The sequence below is a fragment of the Astatotilapia calliptera genome, chromosome 20 (assembly GCF_964374335.1).
Source record: "Astatotilapia calliptera chromosome 20, fAstCal68.1, whole genome shotgun sequence".
Taxonomy (NCBI): Eukaryota; Metazoa; Chordata; class Actinopteri; order Cichliformes; family Cichlidae; genus Astatotilapia; species Astatotilapia calliptera.
This window is the reverse complement of record NC_137441.1, coordinates 23,071,454-23,090,545: the sequence shown is the minus strand read 5'-3', so window position 1 is coordinate 23,090,545 and position 19,092 is coordinate 23,071,454. Positions and strand designations below refer to the sequence as shown.

Here is a 19,092-nt window from a genome sequence, read left to right as displayed (position 1 = left end):
CTTTGTAGTGGACAGGAATTATTTTTTTGGAGTGGCACAAATAATTTGTGTGGCATCTTATTGAATGCAGAACACCTGATTATTATCTAAATAGTGTGAAATGGTTATTTAAAAAAGGGGTAAAAGGTAAATGACTGCAAATAACTTTGTTGTTTGCAAAACTTATGCATAGGATTTTAAAATTGACAAATTATATTTGCATTTAAAGTTATGAAATATAATTGAATAAACATGTTTGTGGTTTTTACAGTAAAAAATATCACTTTTTAAACTCGGATTTTATGTTTTTTGTCTGATTTTAGATCAATTGTGTTAATACAGTATGTCAAAATAAAACATAAATTCAGACACGTGAGGTCGTGCTGAAAAGAATGATACTAAACAAGGCAAAGTAAATCGTTTTTAAAGGTAAAATGTGGAGGGAAAATCAAAAGTAGTTAAAAATGGCCAATTATACCCTGGACCCCCGAGGGTTAAACATTTTTTTTAAAGTAACGCAATAGTTACTTTTTGAGTAATTAATTACTTTTAGAATCTTGTAACTCAGTTACTAACTCAGTTACTTTTTTGAAGAAGTAACTAGTAACTATAACTAATTACTTTTTTAAAGTAACTTGCACAACACTGCTGATTTATTAAAATGACTGTAGCCTCATGAAAGCACCTCTCTCTTCCCTGCTTCTCCTTTGCAGCCCGATGAAACCCACCTCGTGGCCCAAGAAGTGTCGCCGGATCAGGATAGAGTGTGGTTATGCGGTCGTTTATAAAGAAAATCCACTGGTGGAGTGTCGAGCCTACAGCTGGATAGGATGAAACACTACAGGAGAACTCACATGAAAAGATAAAATATGTAAAAAACATACACCCTAAAAACGTTGTGCAGTCCTAACACGAGAGTCCTGGTCAGTGCAACTTTGCTGATGTTACTGTGCTTAGTTTTCATGAGGACAAGTCAGATTATTATTTGATGCTCTGGTTACAAGGAATAAGGTCAAGTTATTAGAATGTGTAGCTTTATGTGCCTTTTTTCCCTGTGCTCTCCTTGATGATAATCCAACACTCTGGTTTAGCTTGACAGTCGGATATGATCTTTTCCAGTTATTCCGCTCAACATGAGTGTATTTCAATGACAATCTCTTTCTCTGATCTGTAATTTTCACCCTACAGAGCTTTGCAACAGATGGCATTAACCTTTGACCGTCCCCCAGGTCTGTGTAACCCATCTACTGTCAACTATAGGGTTTGGCTTTCTGAAGGATTTCCATCTATTTTGAACACCAAAAGAGGAAACAAGCTTTTAAGACAAGATTTGAAATCTACCTGAAAATCCACCTGTTTAACATGTGGCAGAAACAAAACCCAGCCCTAACTACAACACTAGATGGGTCACTGATGACCAGGTGAATGCTGAATGAATGCGCCTGTCTCTGAGAACATGTATCGACTCAAAGTGTTTCACATGTGAAGAAGGTCACTAGTGAACTGTACTTGTACTAAATGACTTATTGAAATGGACAGCTGTTTGCAGTGCCAGAAAGTTCTTTTTATACGAAGCTCAACCCCAATAAATGCAGCGTCTGGTACATTAACAGTCACCATCCAAGAAAAATAGCATAGACTGTATATGAAAGATGGGGGCAGCCATGGTGACCTTTTTGGAAGACCCTTTTTTGTGAAGTCCAGCCTCGAAGCGCATCCTGCTTCATTGTTCCTCTGCTCACAAATGCTTGTCATGATTTACAAAATAAATAAGTAAGATGTATTTACTGAGGTCAGGAACCAATGAAGCTGAAGTCGTTTTTTTCTCTCACATATTTCTATAAAACTTTTTTCTTCAGCGAGAGAAACATCCTGCTTCTTTTGAAATACTGTAGAGAGATTCTTTTCTTGAAAATCATTGTCAGGTTAGTCTTTACTTGTCCTTGCTGAAGATTTAAGTATAAGAACCAGTTACGTGTAAACTTTTTACATACGAAAGACAAAATGATCTGACCAAAACTGTCAGATAGCTTGGACTTTTAAATGAACCATACACAGCACTGGTTCTTTTGGCACTTGCACACAGTTCTCAGATTGTTTTGGTTTTGGAATTTTTTTCAGTCTCTTAATGTGATTCTAGGCTGACTCAGTGGTGTGGATGTTGTAATCAGGCTCTGCGGGGGTTATATCTAAACCCATATTTTTCTGGTTTACAAGTCGCTACAGAATTAATTTAGGGTTAATCAGATGATTTGAGCTCATGTAAAACAAACATCAACAACAAAAAAGGCTTGACTTGGATTTGCACTCCTTCTAATGTCACTTTGTTCTTTAAAGTGCTTCACTTTACTGTACAAAACTTAAACTAAACGAGCACATGCACTGTAAAAGATCAACAAATGATTACAGTTTGAGTCATTCTCAGATAGAAAATCATATTCAAAATGACTAAAGAATAAATCCACACTTGGTTGCAGATTGAGAACTTCACACTTATTAGCAGCGTCAGAGCTGAGCTTCTCATGGTTGTTTAAAAAAAAATCACAAGGAAGTTGAAAAAGCTCATTGTGCTTTGCTGGGCTCTTGTAGCGAAGTTCAAATTCTTCTTTTTTGAATGTTGTATAAGAAGCCCATCAGATGCTGTGAAAACACAAAGATGCCCTGAAATCGACAAAGTCTAGCAGCAACTTGAAGCATCTGTCTATAAGGGCTGCAGAGGCCTAACAAGAAGCTAACAGGAAGTCAACCAAGGGTGGCGGAGGCACTGTGCAGCAGTGGCCCTCTTCTCTGGGTGATAATTCAACATGGAAAGTAGGAAGTCAGAGAACCCAGAGGCCTCCTCCAACAGGAAGTGGTATTTCTCCACCAAAACCTCATAGAGGCTCCAGAACCTCAGCAGACCGACACGACGCAGGTCGCCTGGATGAAAACCATAAACTGTTACAACAGACGAGCAGCTCACTGGCAGCAATAACAACACATTAACACAGGAAGAAAGATCTCATCTGGAAGTGAAGGTAGATGCTCACCTCTGCAGCTGAAGTACTCAGCAGAGTATTTACCCGACAAGGCAACAGCGGCCGGGATTTTGCCAAGCAGCTCCGTTATCTGGCCAATATGATCTGAGGTGGATAAACACATACAAGCATGACACAGAATGCATTAGTATCCTAATTACAATGAAGGCATGGTGTAATCTCACTTAATCCCGTGTCAGTGCTCGTCACACAGCCATCTAAACACACCTTCCTCCAGGGAAATGGACTCACTGGCTCTGGGCTCAAACAGTGAGTCTCCAGTGATCAACTCAAAGGCCTGAGAGAATTCAGGAGAACATTTAGTGGTGACACACAGAATAAGTAAGAATGCACAGATAGCTTTTTATCAGAAAGGTTTCACTATAGGTCATTTAGCTACAGGGCAGCATAGCTTTAGCTATGAATTGTGCAAATTACTTTAATTCCCATTTGATGGAATGGTATATAAACATAACATTATGGGATTAAATATTTCAAAGTGTGAACATCACATTAGTTTGGATTGTCTCTCACCATGCATGCGACACTCCAGATGTCAGCAGGTGGGCCATACTCAGATCCCAGTAAAACCTCTAGTGAGCGATACTGTCGGGTCTGGATCTCCTCACAGAAATGTTTGTACTGGTGATGACAGACAGAAGGGTTTAAAGGTGATTTGGTGTGTGTGCGCGTGTGCATGTGACAGAGAGCCAGAAAGATCTATTCCTCTTTATTCCCTTTCTCGTTGTTTTATTTTCTTTGTCACTTGTGTTCTACAGTGTGGCTTCTCAGCAGAGTTGAAGCATCATGTTTACACTTCTTACAATAAACTTAGCCTTTTTCTTCCAAATCTGGCTCGAGTTCTTACTTTGAGTGTGGAGGTACAATACAAAACCTCAGTTCCTCTTTGCTTTGGAGGATTTATAGCGCTTTTTAAGAGAACCTCTTCAATTCTATAGCTATTAAGATAATTAAATGTGATCAAACTACATCCACACAGTACCAAAAGTGAATACAATACTTTTGTCCACTTGGGGGCAGCAGAGAGCATTTTGGAACAGAATGTTGACATATAATATTGTCACCTTTCAGGCTAATGTTGCAAGCTTCTGATGACAAAAACATAAAGTGGCTGACCCTTTATACAATTTAATAATACACTAATAAAATATGTTAAACCAAAAGTTTTATAAGTGTATAAGTGTAAATACTAACCACCCAACAGGAGCTCCCCAAGTCAGCAATCTTCACTGCAATTTCCTTTAAGCTGTACGGGTTTACCCGATTGCTTTCTGGGAGAAAAAAACAAACAAACATTATTATTATTATTATGAATTTGGATTTCCAAGATAAATGTTTTATATTAAAATTAAATAGTACACAGCTGTTTTTGTCCAGCTCTAATAGCTGGGATGGCATGGTTAATGTATTTGCTTGATTATCTGTTGAATTAGTTTCATTATTTTTTTCTTAGCACAAAAACAAACACCACAAATACTGAAGCAAATATTTATTTATGTATTTACAGCTGCATGGTTGCCTATACGGCCCATCAGAAATAAAAAATATCTGGCGCTGAACCTTTTTATTACTGAAACTCTTAAACACTCTCAAGCATCTGTAGCAATGAAGGACAAAATAAAACGTGCCTGGTGAACTGGCTTCCTTCCCAGTCTGTAACGAGGAGGAGCTGCTGCCCCAAGCTGGTGCTTTGTGGGACTGCTCTTCCAGACACACAAGGATGTTTTCTGGCTTGATGTCTGTGTGGATGATTTTACATTGAGAGTGAAGGTAGTCCAGCCCCTGCAGGACCTATAGAAAAATACACAGATCTGATGATGTTTCCTTTCCTTTCCTGCTCCCTCACCGATGATTTTATCAGGAAAAAACATCAGGAATCGGGAATCAGCTCTCGTTGATTCCCCCACCATGTCAGTGTTTTCACAATTTGAGATCTTCCTTTATTAAAGTTTGTTTAAGCAACACTTTTGGGAAAATTCTTTTTATTATTATTATAAATTACTAAGCTATAGCCAGAATGATTAGCCTAGATTAACATTGTGCAGCATGGACTGTTGGTAAATTGCTTAACAATGTAAAATGCCACTAAAATAAATAAAATGCACAACAGTGATACAGTAAAATATAGAAGAGAAAAAAATAAAATCAATAAATCAATAAATTAAATCAGTAATAGTCAATAAAAACAACAACAACAACAACTAAGGCTGTTAAAACCAAAATGTTTAGGTCAACGTGCGTTAAAAGCCAGACCATAAAAATGTGTCTTCAGTAACGATTTAAAAAGTTTGTGCGTTTGTGCAGATCTAACATTAAGACGAAGTCTGGTATAGAGAAGGCTCTGTCACCACGAGATTTAAGTTTAGACCGTGGAATAGTTAAAGTTAGTTTTGACCTGGACCTCGTGGTTCTTTCTGGAGTATAAATAAATAGGAGCTCAGACAGGTGAGAAGGGGCTCGGCCATTTAGTGATTTAAAAAGAAAAAGTAAAATGTTAAGTTGGCTCCTGTAAGGAACAGGAAGCTACTGTAGGGAGGCCAACACTGGGGTGGTATGCTCCTTCTGTTTTGTGCCAGTTAGCAGAAAAGCAGCTGCATTTGGTGACAATAAATAGAGGCCTGGTCCAAACCAAAGTACAGAGAATTACAGAAAACCACTGAAGAGCAGAGCCTTTTAGGCCAGCATAAGATTCCAGCCGTGATAGCAGGATATCATGGTCAGCGTGTCAAAGGCTGCTGTCAGGTCCAACAACAAGAGGGTAGGGCTGCCAGAAACCAAAGTTAAAAGAATATCATTAAAAGCCCCTAAACATGTTGTCTCAGTGCTGTGTAGTGATTAAAACCAGATTGAAACTTTTAGAGATCTCATTAAGATCAAGGTCGCTAACTGTTTGTTCAGAAATGATTACCCCAAATTTCCCCAAATGGGAAACTGTACAAAAACCTATTGGTTAAAAGATTATCCCACAAATTTTGAACAAAGAGGTGAAGTTTAAATTAAACACACCTTATATGAACTTGATTTCTGGTGCCTGGGTTTTCTGGTCTGCTTTGTCTTACCTGGATAAGTATTTGTTTGATCCAAGGCTGCAACAGTCCTGGATTCCCAAAGCAGAGCTGCAAGCATCTCAGGTCAGGCCCCAGCAGCTCCAGCACTAGGCAAATGTCTAACCACCATACATTAAGGTCAGTTTCCCAAACCACTTTGCTGCAAAAACTACATCCACTACAACATGTTCACATTTTAATACTTTGACATTGATTGTTTCAATGATGTAATGGAACAGCTCAAAGGATTCTGGAATATGCGCCCAAGAAATCCCATCTCCAAAAAGGATACGTACCCCATTTACCCCAACCAGCTTAAACTCATCTAGCAGTCGAACGATCCTTTGGCCAAAGGGATGACGGCCCACAGAACCACTGGCCTGTTGAAAGAGAGGAGACGAGAGGATGAAAAAAAGAGGAAGAAGAGCAAGAAGAGATTTTTTTTAAAGAGGGAGGGGATGATTCGTCCTTTATTAAAAGATTGGCAGAGAGTGATGCTCCAAAGATATGACAGAGAAAAATATCTGACAGACAGAGCGCTTAGAGAGGAGATTCACAAGCAGACGGTCACTAACACATCGCAGGAGAGCCAGTTCATCCTCTCCAGCCTGGGTGAAGCCAGCCCCACTCTTCAACACCTTCACAGCAACACGCCGACCTAGCCTGCCAACACAGACACCAGATCAGATGTGCATGCTGGTTACTGGACAAAGTAAAAGACTCAAACTAAATATTTGTTTGATCCAATTTTTAATTATTATAATTATATGATGCCTAATAAGATCAAATTTCTCCACCGCTTCCACCCTGATCATATCACACAGTCTCAAAATGAACCTACTTGAGGTCCTGGCAGAGCCATACAGTGGAGAAATAACCCCAGCCGAGTTTGGACACCACCTGGTATCTTCTGTTGAAGGTGTCCCCTATCTGGATGGGGTGGTACCCACCTTGGGGGGATAAAAGCAGAATGACATGAATGAACAAAGTCCCATTTCTAGTTGAACTGCTTATATGGTTGAATTTATTCTAGGTTTCAGTGATTAGGCACTTCTCTATATGACCTGACATCTGAAACCTTGTTATCATTCGCTAAGGATTTTCCATATGCTGTTTAGAGAGCTTTGAAAGATGACTAAAAATATAGCCGCTAAAGCTATTTCTGGCGTTGCAACTTCCTATAGGCTATAACATGTCTGTTAGTGAGTAATACATTCAGATCTGCTAGTAGGACAGAGAAAAATGGCGAGGCATACGTCTGTATCGCTTCTCTTTCAGCAAGCATGACACACAGTTGTTGGACATTGTCAGCAGTCTTGAAACTGAATTTCTGTGTCTATTAAATTTAAGCATGAGATACACCAGCCTGTGATTTATTACTGTGTCAGGCACCGGTGGTATCACATACGCAGCAGAGGATATATGAGGTACACACAAAGACTTGCACAGCTGGCAGGTAAGAAGCGAGGACCAAGGTCAGACCAGCAAATTGGCAACCAGATACTGCGCATTAAAGCAATGCATAATGAGAGAGGCACACAGGCTTAGTGCAGCTATGAGGCTTATGAGAAGCCACACTTTGGATTTACACAAGCAAAGCACAAGAAAAAATATGCATGGATTCTTATGATCATCTTTGACTTTTTATCCCTCAAAAGCCAAACAGGAGTCCCTCAAAGCTGTTTTCTGAGCTAAGCAGTTTCTGTCATAATTCAGGCTGCTAATAGAATAAAATGACTGTGTTTACATCAGAAGTTACCAAGAGTGGTCAAGAGTGTCTGTTAAATTAGAACTTTATTGTGTCAGAATTTGTCAATAAGGGTACAGTGGAGGTTGTCAAATGTTGTCTTTATGGGGGAAAGGGGTTATATTGGCTCACCTTAAGGTTAAACTTAAATAGATGGTCACGTTATAGTCAACTCACAATACGATAGGTGTGTGATCTTATATTCTCGGTCATTGTGGTTTGCTCTTCTTATACATAGGCTGTCTAGTTCTAATTATGTCTGAACCTGCCTTCTTCTTGACCTGTAAGAAGTTGACCCCAAGTCAAAATCTCCTTTTCAAACTGCTGCATTTCAGTAAATGGAGCCTGAAACGTTAAATCTACACGAAGCACTCCAAGAGCACAAACCTCCACCAAGGCAGCTCTCTCTCCTGGCAGTTTTAAAGCAATAGTGTTTTTGTTGTTGTTGTTGTTGTTGTTGTATATATTCACTTTGCATCAGCTTGGTGGATAAAAGGCACATTTTAATGGATTGTTAACATGACCCCACTATACACCCCTACAAATCTTTTGAGTTGTTGTGTTTGCAGATAGCATTTTCGTGCATGTTCTACCAAAAACAAAACTTCCTTGGTGGAGGTAATTATAGCCGTGACCTTATAAAGATCCAGTGAATATTAGCAAATACAGTACCGGCAACTTCCTGGTCTGAAAATCAAAGCCACTGCTAAACACACTCCAATGTTCACTTGAGACTGACCCAGAAGCAAGTCAATCATAGCAAACCTTCATGTTAAAATATTCAACTGGACGTCATTAAAATGTAGGTTTACTAATACAAAAATGGTTCTTGTGGCCTACCAGGTCTTACCTACACTGCATGAGCTTCAGTCAGTTAGACTTTAGTCTTTTATTAGTCTGTTTCTTAGCACTAATTCACATTTATTTGTGCTTGTATATTGCACCCATGTGGTTTATGAATGAAGCTTAGTGTCTGTGAAGGTTCTCAGTCATCCAGGTCATCGTAGTCTAAGGAGCTGGGTGAGCTCATTGTGGGCCAGGTTTCACAATGAGCTCACCCGAAACCCTGGCTGATTGTGACCCACACCCGCTTTCACACCTTGGCTCATGTGATTAGGTAGAGGATCATCAGGGGGTCCTTTTGTCCCTCTGTGGGGGGTTACTCCCACTAGGTTTAAATCTGGGACTCTCCACCATTTGACCCTTAGAACTGAAGAAGCTTCTCGGATGAGAGGTGAAACGTTTTCAAGCAACTCAAAGAAGTCCAGACGCTTTTCTTTCCAAGCTCCTTAGACAATGAAGCTTAGCTAGCTAGCAATGTTAGCAAAAATGCTAACATTGAGACATCAAACTGAAGAGACCATAATCAAAGGGTTAGGTCTCAGGGGCTATAGCCATCTTTTATATGCATATATCTTTTATATACAGTCATGAATGAGCAATGGAGTGAAGAGAAATGTGCAAGAAGGCCTCAGCTACTTTGGCAAAAGGCCAAATTGTGACGGATTGGTGACTTGGTCAAAAGTATCTGTAAAAGGGCAACTACTGAAGTGAACTGGACTACTGAAGTCGCTGTTTCTTTTATATAATGTGGATGAAGGGTTTGATAGACATGACAGATTACTCAGGGGTTGACTAAGGCTCTCAAATTCCTGAATCTGAGAATCTGTGGGATACATGGAGACCCCACCTCACAATTTAAAAGATGAAAGGATTTGATGATAATGTCCTTGTGTCTGATATCCTTAGGGGATCTTGAGATGTCTCAGAGTGCATGACTCCATGTTCAATGGTGGCACAATGGAGAGTACATGATATCAGGCGTGTGTTTAATATACGAGCGGGTAATATGTGTAGTGAATCTGACAAACCTAAAAGTAGACTTTACTCTGTCCAGTATCTGACATGTTAAGATTTCTTTCAAACAGCTCAGTGTGCAGTTTTGCATTATATTCACAGACTCATCCAATCTTGTTTCCACAAACCAGAATCTGGTAACTGTTTCCTTTTTAAAGCTGTCCAATCCACCGCCCAAGCGCTCCTCTCGTCGTACTTGGACAACTCTTCTGGCAAAAATCCGAAAACTATTTGTAAACTGTAGCAGCAACGCTCAGTGTCTCAAAATGATGCTGCCAACAGGAACTTAGCTTGCAACAGCGGCCCATTCTCATAAACACTGCATCATTTCCAGCTGGAGCGGGCTCTGAATAACAGAGTCAGCATGTTGAAAGAATCTTTAATTACATCCTGGTACAAGCTGCTTTGAGGGTTTCGAGAGGCTCGGGATAAAAGTTAGGATACATGTGTGAGTTACCATAACAGTATTCTTGGGGGTCCTCAGAGACCTGACTGTCCTTGGGATCCAGCTGCTCCTGGCATCCAAGGGCTTTGAAACTGTTAGACACGCCACCCTCACTCCTGCAAACACACACAAACCCAGAAATTCAAACAGTGTATTCATATGTGTGTCAGTTTCTGAGAGCTGAACTACTTTTGGAGATTCCCACAGACTCAGCGTGCCGTGGACGTTTGCCCCACTGCCCAGCTGAGAGTGGACAAGCAGCACCGGAAGTTGCACTATTTCTAACTAGGCTGTAAATCATTTAGAAGCATCTCCGCGCAACCTGATAACTCTGCACGCCAGCTGCTCCCAATACACAGATGGCCCGAGGAGTCGGAGTCACGTCATGTCTGGAAATACTGATCACAGGTCTGTTTTCAGCAGAGGGACATATACAGTAGAGTTTAAGAGCTAGACGCGAATAAATGTGAAAGATTTTAGGGGCAAATTTTAAATAATTATCGATAATGTCAAAAAAAAAGAGTTTAGGAGCTGAGTTGCATTTTCTTGAGGTCACGCAAGAATGCAAGGCTACATAAAAACATGAAAGAAGAAACGAAATAATAATGATGATACTAATGCAGAAAGTTTTATACTCACACACGATGCTGTTCAGCCTCTGTATGAGGCAGGCAGGGGCTCCTCTGCATGGTGCGATTAAGCAGATGTCGCCAGTACATTAAAATTTCCGATTTTTTGGCATAAAGTGAGGAGAGAGTTAGGCGCAGGAAAAAAAGCAAGTAGCCCTGATTACAGTTGCTGCCCTTGAATCTAGTTAAGCAGCTGAGAGGTGGAGGTGGTGGAGGTAGAAGGGGTTGTGGTGGGGGTCTGCTTAGTCTCTCAGGAGGCTGGAATCAGCAGTCAGCAGGGTCTAAACATGGAAATCCCCCCGCAGGGTCTTGGCTCACAGTCTGTCAGGTTTTCACCTGCTCTGCTGCAGGACTTGCATCTTTCAGTCACCAGCCTCAGATTAAACTCTCTCTCTCTGTTCCTCGATGTCTCGTGCATGCTGGGAAAGCTATAAAAGAGAGAAGGCGCCCCTAAAAGATGAGCCGAACGTCACACAAGGCCGAACAGAGTGAGGGAAGAGAGGGAACGACAGCTGCTACAGGGATCACAGACTGCTAAACCTGCCTGCAGCACATTCTTAAGGATTAAAATAAAGTCGTTAGAACAGAGGTTGGCTGAAAGTTCCATTTTTTAAAAACAGATTGCAATTTAAAACCCTCTCTGTATGAGGATTTTACATTTAGATGAGCTCAGCTTTTGAGGAAGAAGTTTAACAGAAGCACCTGGCACAATCTTGACAAATATATTGTACACTTGATCTTACAGCCTCCTTCACATCTCAGTGGCTGAGTCTGCTTTTTCTTGCCAACACCATGCTGTTAACACTCTTACATGGCACCACATTTTATAGTGGATGCCATGGAGCAAAGGAGCTCCTGGCTCGTAAAACAGGGAAGCGTGTTGAAGGCAGAGGAATGAGGGTTGGGTGTGTGTGATGTGAGATATCAAGAGGCCTGTCGACCTCACATGAAGAACTGTTAATAGGCAGATGACACATGATGGCATTGCGTCTCCTTGAAATTTTCCAGCTGCAAAGCACACGAAACTATAGCTGGAGTGTGTTTACTGTACATGACTGCAGACAATCCTAACCTCCAGATGATTTCATCATACTTCAGCCTTTTGTCTCAGCCAGCCTTTCACTGAGACCATTTCTGATGAAGATCTCTCTTTGCTTCTGTCTTTGCTGCATTTTCTTTACTTTTTCTAAAGGGCATAACTTTCAGATACTGTTCATCTGCTGTAGATCATTTTTAGGCCTGCCACTTCTTTGTCCTCCACTTGTCTAGTTTCCTCAATTCTCTTTTTAAGGACAGGCTGCACACGGCAGCACGGTGGTTAGCACTGTTGCCTCACAGTCCTGAGTCCAATTCCACCATCAGGCCAGGGTCTTTCTGTGTGGAGTTTGCATGTTCTCACCATGTACTCTGGATTCCTCCCACAGTCCAAAGACATGCAGTTATTGGGGAAAGGTTAACTGGAAACTCTAAATTATCCATAGGCATGAATGTGAGAGTGAATGGGTGTCTGTGTCTATGTGTTAGCCCTGCGACAGACTGGCAACCTGTCCAGGGTGTACCCTGCCTCTCACCCTAAGACAGCTGGGATAGGCTCCAGCCCCCTCACGACTCTGATAAAGGATAAGCGGAAGCAAATGGATGGAGGCTGCACACCATGCCCATATGGTTTTCAGGTAATAGCTAGTAAGAACAGTTAATGGTATTTTGGGTGCAAAAATCCTATTTTAAGCCTGCCAAGCTGTTATCTTTGGCATTTTTCATAGATTCCAAAGATTGTAACTGAAGAAATGGGAACAAATTATATGTTTTTGCAACAGGCTGCTAGTAAGTGTATAAAGATGTGAATTTAAATGGGGTTTTTTGCTAAGGTGTTTGTTATGTGCTGACACAGTATGTGTCTGTTTAAAAAAATGATGTGAATCAAATGCTAGAGAATAGTAGGTATCACTGTAAAGATTCAAGCCGAAAATCAAAACACGTGTTCGACCAGTTCTGGTCCAAAACAACAAACTCCATCTGCACTGCTTTCCAGCTCAGGCCACCAAACGCTCAGCAGACCATGGAGACCATGTAGAGATTCACAGGTTCAGAATGTAGGATTAAACACAGGCCTTAACCTACTGAGTACTTTTACAAATATAGGCTGTTATACTGATCTCTTGAAAAATATTCCAAGCCTGTTTGGACTGTAGAACAAACAAAGCTCAAGCCAGGGCTTCTTTAAAGTTCTCACTAGGCTGTTTTGTTGCACAGCGTCGGAGCGAGCAGGTGTCCATTCTTGTTTTCCAGCCCATCCTCTCATGTCCTGGTATTACTCTCTAATGTTGGTCCAATCTTAATCCTAAAAGCTTGTGCTGGCTGTTACCATTCTCCAGTTGCACTCAGCTGTAATAACACACTTCCCACAGGAGCAATCGGTGTGTGTGTGTGTGTGTGTGTGTGTGTGTGTGTGTGTGTGTGTGTGTGTGTGTGTGTGTGTTTGTGTGGAGAAATCAAAATAGCACCTGCACAAATTTAGATCATTGGGTTAGTAAGGGATAAATAAATAGATAATGCAACAAACTTCTTCCTTAAAGTATACATGCTAACTCATGCGTTTGATCCCCCCGCCCACTACAGACTGAACTGTGACCTGCACTGTTTTTTGCTATGACCACAGTCAGCCAGCCTGTCTTTGGTTTACAACTTGAAACATATACACAGAACGCACACATTAAATATCTTCAGGGGTGTCTACGTTTCATCGCCCGCCTGCCTCAAGAAAACACATACAAACACCACACTGACTGGCAGCTTATATAGAAATACTTCATATTTTTACTGATAATCTGAGCAGTCATACTTATTGCTGTTATCTCTGTGTGGAGCATGGTGTGGCATTACCAGCTGCATGTGACAGGTGCTCATACTCTTACATTTACAGACGTCTAAATATGGAGTCTCTATCCTGGATTACTGATGACAGGAAGCAGTTAATATACGAGCTGACACTCAGCTACTGCACTAATCGCTATCAAGAACCAGGGACTTGTCACAGTGCTGATGGGATGCTGTTTAAAAACAAACAAAAAACAAAAAACGTGTCCTGCCAATAACACTGGAAATGAAATACATTCTGTATATTGTTGAGTCTATGATAATACTGTGTTTGATACACTCAGCTTCCCAACAAAGGCCTGTGGCTGCCACCTGTTTAACATTTAGACAGAAAAAGTGACCGATCGAACTAATAGCAGTGACAATAACTGGACTGGATCTGTGAGCTGGATCCATCCAGGTTTTAACGCTCTCGTTCTAGAAATAGATCATCTTGCAATGGAAATGGGACTGTGACATGTTGGCTGAGACCTGACTATTTTTTGCTACAATACTGCATGAGTACTAGGGACGGACCCAAGTGTTTACCACAAACTTGGTGAAGACAGTGTGTGGGACTAAAAGTGGAGCTTAACACTGCTAAAACCTGCTGTTTCACCAACAGCCAGTCAGTCCCTGCAGCCTGCTCCATATTAAAATGCCTAACTGGAGTTTACACGTCATAATTGCCAATTAATGTCTTTGTAACAAGTGCATTTCTCTCTATATTTTTCTGTAGCTCATTTCTCTGTATGTTGAGGCTTAGAGGTGTTTGGGGTAGGCCGTTTCATGTAAAAATGCACCAACAGGCGTCTGCAGCATGTATTGCTGACGTTACTTTCACCAAATCAATCTGATAAACTGAACCTGTTGATTGTATTTGTGTTGTTAGTGCCTTTTTTGAGCATTTTATTGGAATTGTCTGATAAATGACAATCCAAGAAGTCAGTGAAATTCTAGTATTTTATTTGTCATGTTAACTAACACTAAACAGCAGATAAAAACTCGTTAACTTCAGCTGTTCTTCAGTAAATATGGCAACTTTTGGTTCCAGAAAAATCAGCATACCTAATGAAGAGTATGTGTTTTAGTGTGATAACCATCTTTTGTCATAGTAAAAAATAAAGAAAAAGAAAAGTGTACCTAGTTAGTTACCCGAGTTACATTTTCCCATTTTTTACCAGTGGCTATATATATATATATATTGTGCTGGCTCACTAGCGTCTGGATAGACGGAGGTGTTCAGTTACAGTGTTTTAATGAGGAGAGAATCACATATATTAAAAAATTTTGAAATGTTTTAGGATCCTTACCTCAAATTATATAAAGGCACTTTGAAGTGAAAATGAACTAGACATGAATTAAACTGAACTGTACAAGTGAACCATATTTGCTCCTGAAAACACATCAAGATCCTCCTTCTTTCAAAAGAAGTCAAAATTAACTCATGTTCCAAAAGATATTTACACACAAATTTAATAATGCAAAAAATGAAACTTCTGTTAACATCTGGACCTGTTTATTGCATCACATTAAACTGTTGTTAGGTTCATCCTATCAGTTGGTTAGAGAATGCTAAAGTCATGATTACTTAGGAAAAGTATGTACAGAACAAACATCAGAACTGAGCTTTGCTTACACAAGCAACACCAATGCGCATGGTAAAAAAAAAAATCCTGTTTGTTTGCTTTTTTAAATTTACAAGATAACTGCCTTGAAACATTTAAAATGGGTCCAAAATGTTCAAAAATAATCAGCATCTGAGAACAACTGGATTTGAGTTTGAAGTTTGAAACTCCTCAAATCCAACTCGATGTACAAAAAAAAAAAAAACAAAAACAAAAAACATCTGAAATTGATGGGAATAAATGTTTCATAGATCTGTAAGGAAAAATCCAACAACATATGCAATAAAATAAATAAACAATAAATTAAACTGGGAAAATAAAAGGATTCTCGCATGAGGCGTGGCAGAGCAACAGGCACCTTTGTTAGGCAATTACAATGTGTGATTATAAGTCTCAGAGATGAGCTTTTCCCCCCTTTTTGTAAAGGAAAAAAAAATTACACATACACTGACACTGCTTCATCAGCGTAACAAGATTCAGCGAAAACATATTTTTCCTGAAACAATGAATTTAAGCAGTGGTCATGTGACCACAGAGAAGAGAAAACAGGTCTTTCTGAAAATATATATAAAGTAGAGCCCGACCAATTTATCAACGGGCTGATGTCATTAGCCAATATTAGCTATTCACAGATCTGTTGGTGTCAGGATTTATAATGGCCAATATATGGAAATTAAAAAGTAAGTAAAACAGAGACGGGAGAAACACCTTTCTACTATTTTATGTGGTGACAGTGTATCGATTGGTGACACGAGGGCACTCTGTAAGGGTTGGCAACGTGTTTGGAACGGCAGACGCAACAATCAGCTGATCTATGCAGGATGGGCCAGAGTGAGAAAGAATACATAAATAATTTTATTTAATTGTGTACTTTAGACAGTGACCCTAGAAAACTTGTGTTAGATTCAACCTGACTTTAAAGGGAAAATGATTTCATCATAGTTCAGTGTACAAATCAAGTATTCATTGAGTTTATTCCACATTTTATTTGTTTTGCTTCTCTAGAACAACCTATGAGACACCTTTAAAATCAAAAGTAAATGTCCCCAGTATTTGACATTTCTAAAAGTGTTCCTCGGTTCTTTTGTGCATTTTATTTTTAATATTTTTGCTAGTTAAGTTCGGGTTTGATCTCGTATGAATTTTGTCTGCATGTAGTTTAACTTGTGTAGAAGATTTGACTTTCGGACGGATTGTTCTTAAGTCAGCTACAAATGTCTTTGTCAAACTGCTTTGCGTCTGCAAATAAAAGCAAAGATTGCAAAATGCAACAAAATTTGTGAAACTTTACTTAAAAAAGAAAATTCCCCAAGCTGTAGGTTATCTTTAAAAAAAAAAAGCAGATTGAGAGCTTTTATAAAACATTAGTCTTGGCTTTAAACTAAATTAGGCAGCAGCTACAAATTATAGTAAAAGAACTGGTAATGACGAGTTTAAAAAATGAAATATACCCAGGGAAACCATCCAATAACAGCTAACTGAACATGACAACAGAGTAAGACTTGGAAGCAGATTCAATACGTGATAACTTAGACCACTGACAGTGTCATTATCAATTTGTAAGACTTTGAGAAAACATGGTAGAAAACTCCAAAGCTGTTGGTGTTTAAGGTCAAATCCTCCTTTTCCCTTTTGTCACTTTATTTTGTCCTCCAGCACAATTAGATTTTCTTTTTTTCTCCAACAAATCTACATTTAAACTCGGGGCAGGAATGTTCTGTGCAGTAACTCTGAAAAATGTCCATCAAGAAAGAGAAACCCCCCCCAAAATGATCTCTTTTGTTTTGTTATTAATTTCCCTTTAGGTGACTTAAACATCAGAAATCCAAGGTTCAGAAGAAATTCTTTTGTTTTGATGTGCATTTTCTCAGTTTTTTTCCCCCTCCTCAGCGATGTGGCGCTCTTTTTGCTCCCAAAATGAGACAAAAGAGGAGTGTAATTGTGCACACCGATTCAGCACAGGAAACACACCTCACTAACAATTAGTCTGTCAAAATGACAGCAGAATCACAGTATGGGACCAAATAGTCCCTTTTCTCAGGGAAAAAAACGTTTTCTTTTTGTTTTGTTTTTTCCAAGGAGATGTCAAAGAAAGTTTCTTTCCACAAATGTCTATCCCAGCCGTGGAAATCATAGGTCTGTAACCTTGTTTTCAACGGCAGCTGCTATCTGTTGGAGCCTGTATCCAAGCTGCATCTTCTGAGCCGTGCAGTCCTCTTCCAGAGCTGTGATAATCTGATAGAAGGCAAAAAGAGTTCAATTAAAATTCTTACTTAACATATTAAAGTTAGAGCAATGAGCTATCTTCCTTGAAATGATTTCACTCCTATAGAAGCTTCTCACGCTTTGGTTGCTAGTAGATTGCTGCAGTCAAGTGTAGTTGAAGACCCCAACTTAAGGATATTCCTGGGTGCACATTTGCAGACAAGATGGCATCTTCCATGCAAACTACAGGCAACTTTGGAAATCTACTAGAATCAAAACAGTTCCAAGCAAGTTTGAATCAACTGGTTGGGAATACACGTTTTCCTTTCAGTGGTTGCCAGATCATTGTGGACTTGTCCCTAAAGCTGTGCGATTTTTGGCCCATTTTGAGCCGATTTTTCAGTCGTGCGACCGTTTTGGTGATCGACCTGATTTTGGCCTTCATCGTGCATCGTGTAGTATATGTGGGGTAACGAGAAGCGATTAACACCTCACGACCAGCTCCTGATCATCAATCGCTTGGTCGGGAGGATTTCAAACCTCCCGTCACCGCAGCTGCTCACACTGCGCACGCGCAAACACATAAACGTCGGTGAAAAAGACGGAGTAGCACGGCAGTACAGTGTGTGATCTGGACACAAGCGATGGAGGCACTTGTAGAACTTTGGAAAGCTCATCCGAGCCTTTTCGATGTGGCATCACAAAATCATCACGACCACAACAACCGTGAAAATAGTTGGATTTACATTGCTGCTCAATCACAGCTGCCTGATCAATGTTTTTCATTAGCAATTTAGCAAAGTTGATGGTGGTGTGCGTGTCTGTGTGAGTGAAAGACAGAGAGGGAGAGCGAGCGACAGATTTTCTGTTATAACCTTCATTTTTATGGACGCACAGTTTGAGCACTCGGGTTGCATCAGAGCATCGGGCCGTATAGTGTGAGACCCTGCATCGTGACCTACCAACTTCTAACCCCTGCAAGTCAATCGTACAGTTTGAGCAGAAGCTGAATAACGCGACTGAAAAAAATCGTACAGTGTCTGCCCAGCTTAAGCCTCTATGACTGGAGCCTTGAGCGTACAGTGTGACACATCTAAAATGGCAGACAAGTTAACAGCACATTGATGCAAAATCTCAGTGAAAGTCTGAGGAAACAGCCATCTGCGCTGACCTTAGTAAACACTTTTCCTGGTGAGTTTATGGGCTCAGTTACTAATTTTGAGCAATACCATATGAAACCTTAAGTCTGCGTTGTGCACTGTGATCATCCTATGTGTCAGGAAAGGAGGACTACATATATATATCAATCTATCCATTCACTTCCGCTTATCCTTCTCAGGGTCGCAGGGGGCGCTGGAGCCTATCCCAGCTGTCATAGGGCGAGAGGCGGGGTACACCCTGGACAGGTTGCCAGTCTGTCGCAGGGCTAACACACAGGGACAGACAACCATTTGCGCTCACATTCACTCCCACATTCACACCTATGGGTAATTTGGATTAATTAATTAACCTATCCCCACAAACTCCACTTTGTGGGGACTATATATATATAAAAAACAAAAACCAGATGACATGACAGATCCTAGTGGTGAACCTGAAATATTGATTTCTGTCTGGAAATAGATTGCAATAAAGAGCGTAAACCCTGCCCACTTCATATT

General features: G+C 40.2%; 2 protein-coding genes across 3 annotated transcripts in view; both read right to left on the bottom strand.

Moving 5' to 3' along the window:
• Positions 1-2,280: 2,280 nt before the first annotated feature.
• LOC113013919 (SRSF protein kinase 3) lies at positions 2,281-11,181 on the bottom strand. Its single transcript, XM_026155154.2, has 12 exons — positions 10,753-11,181; positions 10,126-10,229; positions 6,906-7,014; positions 6,640-6,727; positions 6,357-6,444; positions 6,077-6,183; positions 4,646-4,808; positions 4,212-4,288; positions 3,531-3,638; positions 3,225-3,294; positions 3,009-3,101; positions 2,281-2,898 (listed from the first exon to the last, which is right to left on the bottom strand). The coding sequence occupies exons 1-12, from the start codon at positions 10,830-10,832 to the stop codon at positions 2,711-2,713; spliced, it is 1,275 nt and encodes a 424-aa protein (XP_026010939.1). The 5' UTR covers positions 10,833-11,181; the 3' UTR covers positions 2,281-2,710.
• Positions 11,182-16,317: 5,136 nt separating this feature from the next.
• plxnb1a (plexin b1a) overlaps positions 16,318-19,092 on the bottom strand; it is an 86,971-nt gene continuing 84,196 nt past the window's right edge. For both annotated transcript variants that reach the window (XM_080294907.1, XM_080294909.1), the window contains one exon: positions 16,318-17,461. In XM_080294907.1, the coding sequence (XP_080151033.1) occupies positions 17,357-17,461 (105 nt within the window). In that variant the 3' untranslated portion in view covers positions 16,318-17,356. The remainder of the gene's footprint in view (positions 17,462-19,092) is intronic.

Excerpts from the sequence above, each read along its gene's own strand:
- LOC113013919 (XM_026155154.2), bottom strand. The coding sequence starts at position 10,832 with ATGTACTGGCGACATCTGCTTAATCGCACCATGCAGAGGAGCCCCTGC. Across the intron at positions 6,728-6,905 it reads TGGCTCTGCCAGGACCTCAA|GCTAGGTCGGCGTGTTGCTG; the intron begins GTAGGTTCATTT and ends CTGTGTTGGCAG. Across the intron at positions 6,184-6,356 it reads GGTTGGGGTAAATGGGGTAC|ACATTTGCCTAGTGCTGGAG; the intron begins GTATCCTTTTTG and ends TATGGTGGTTAG.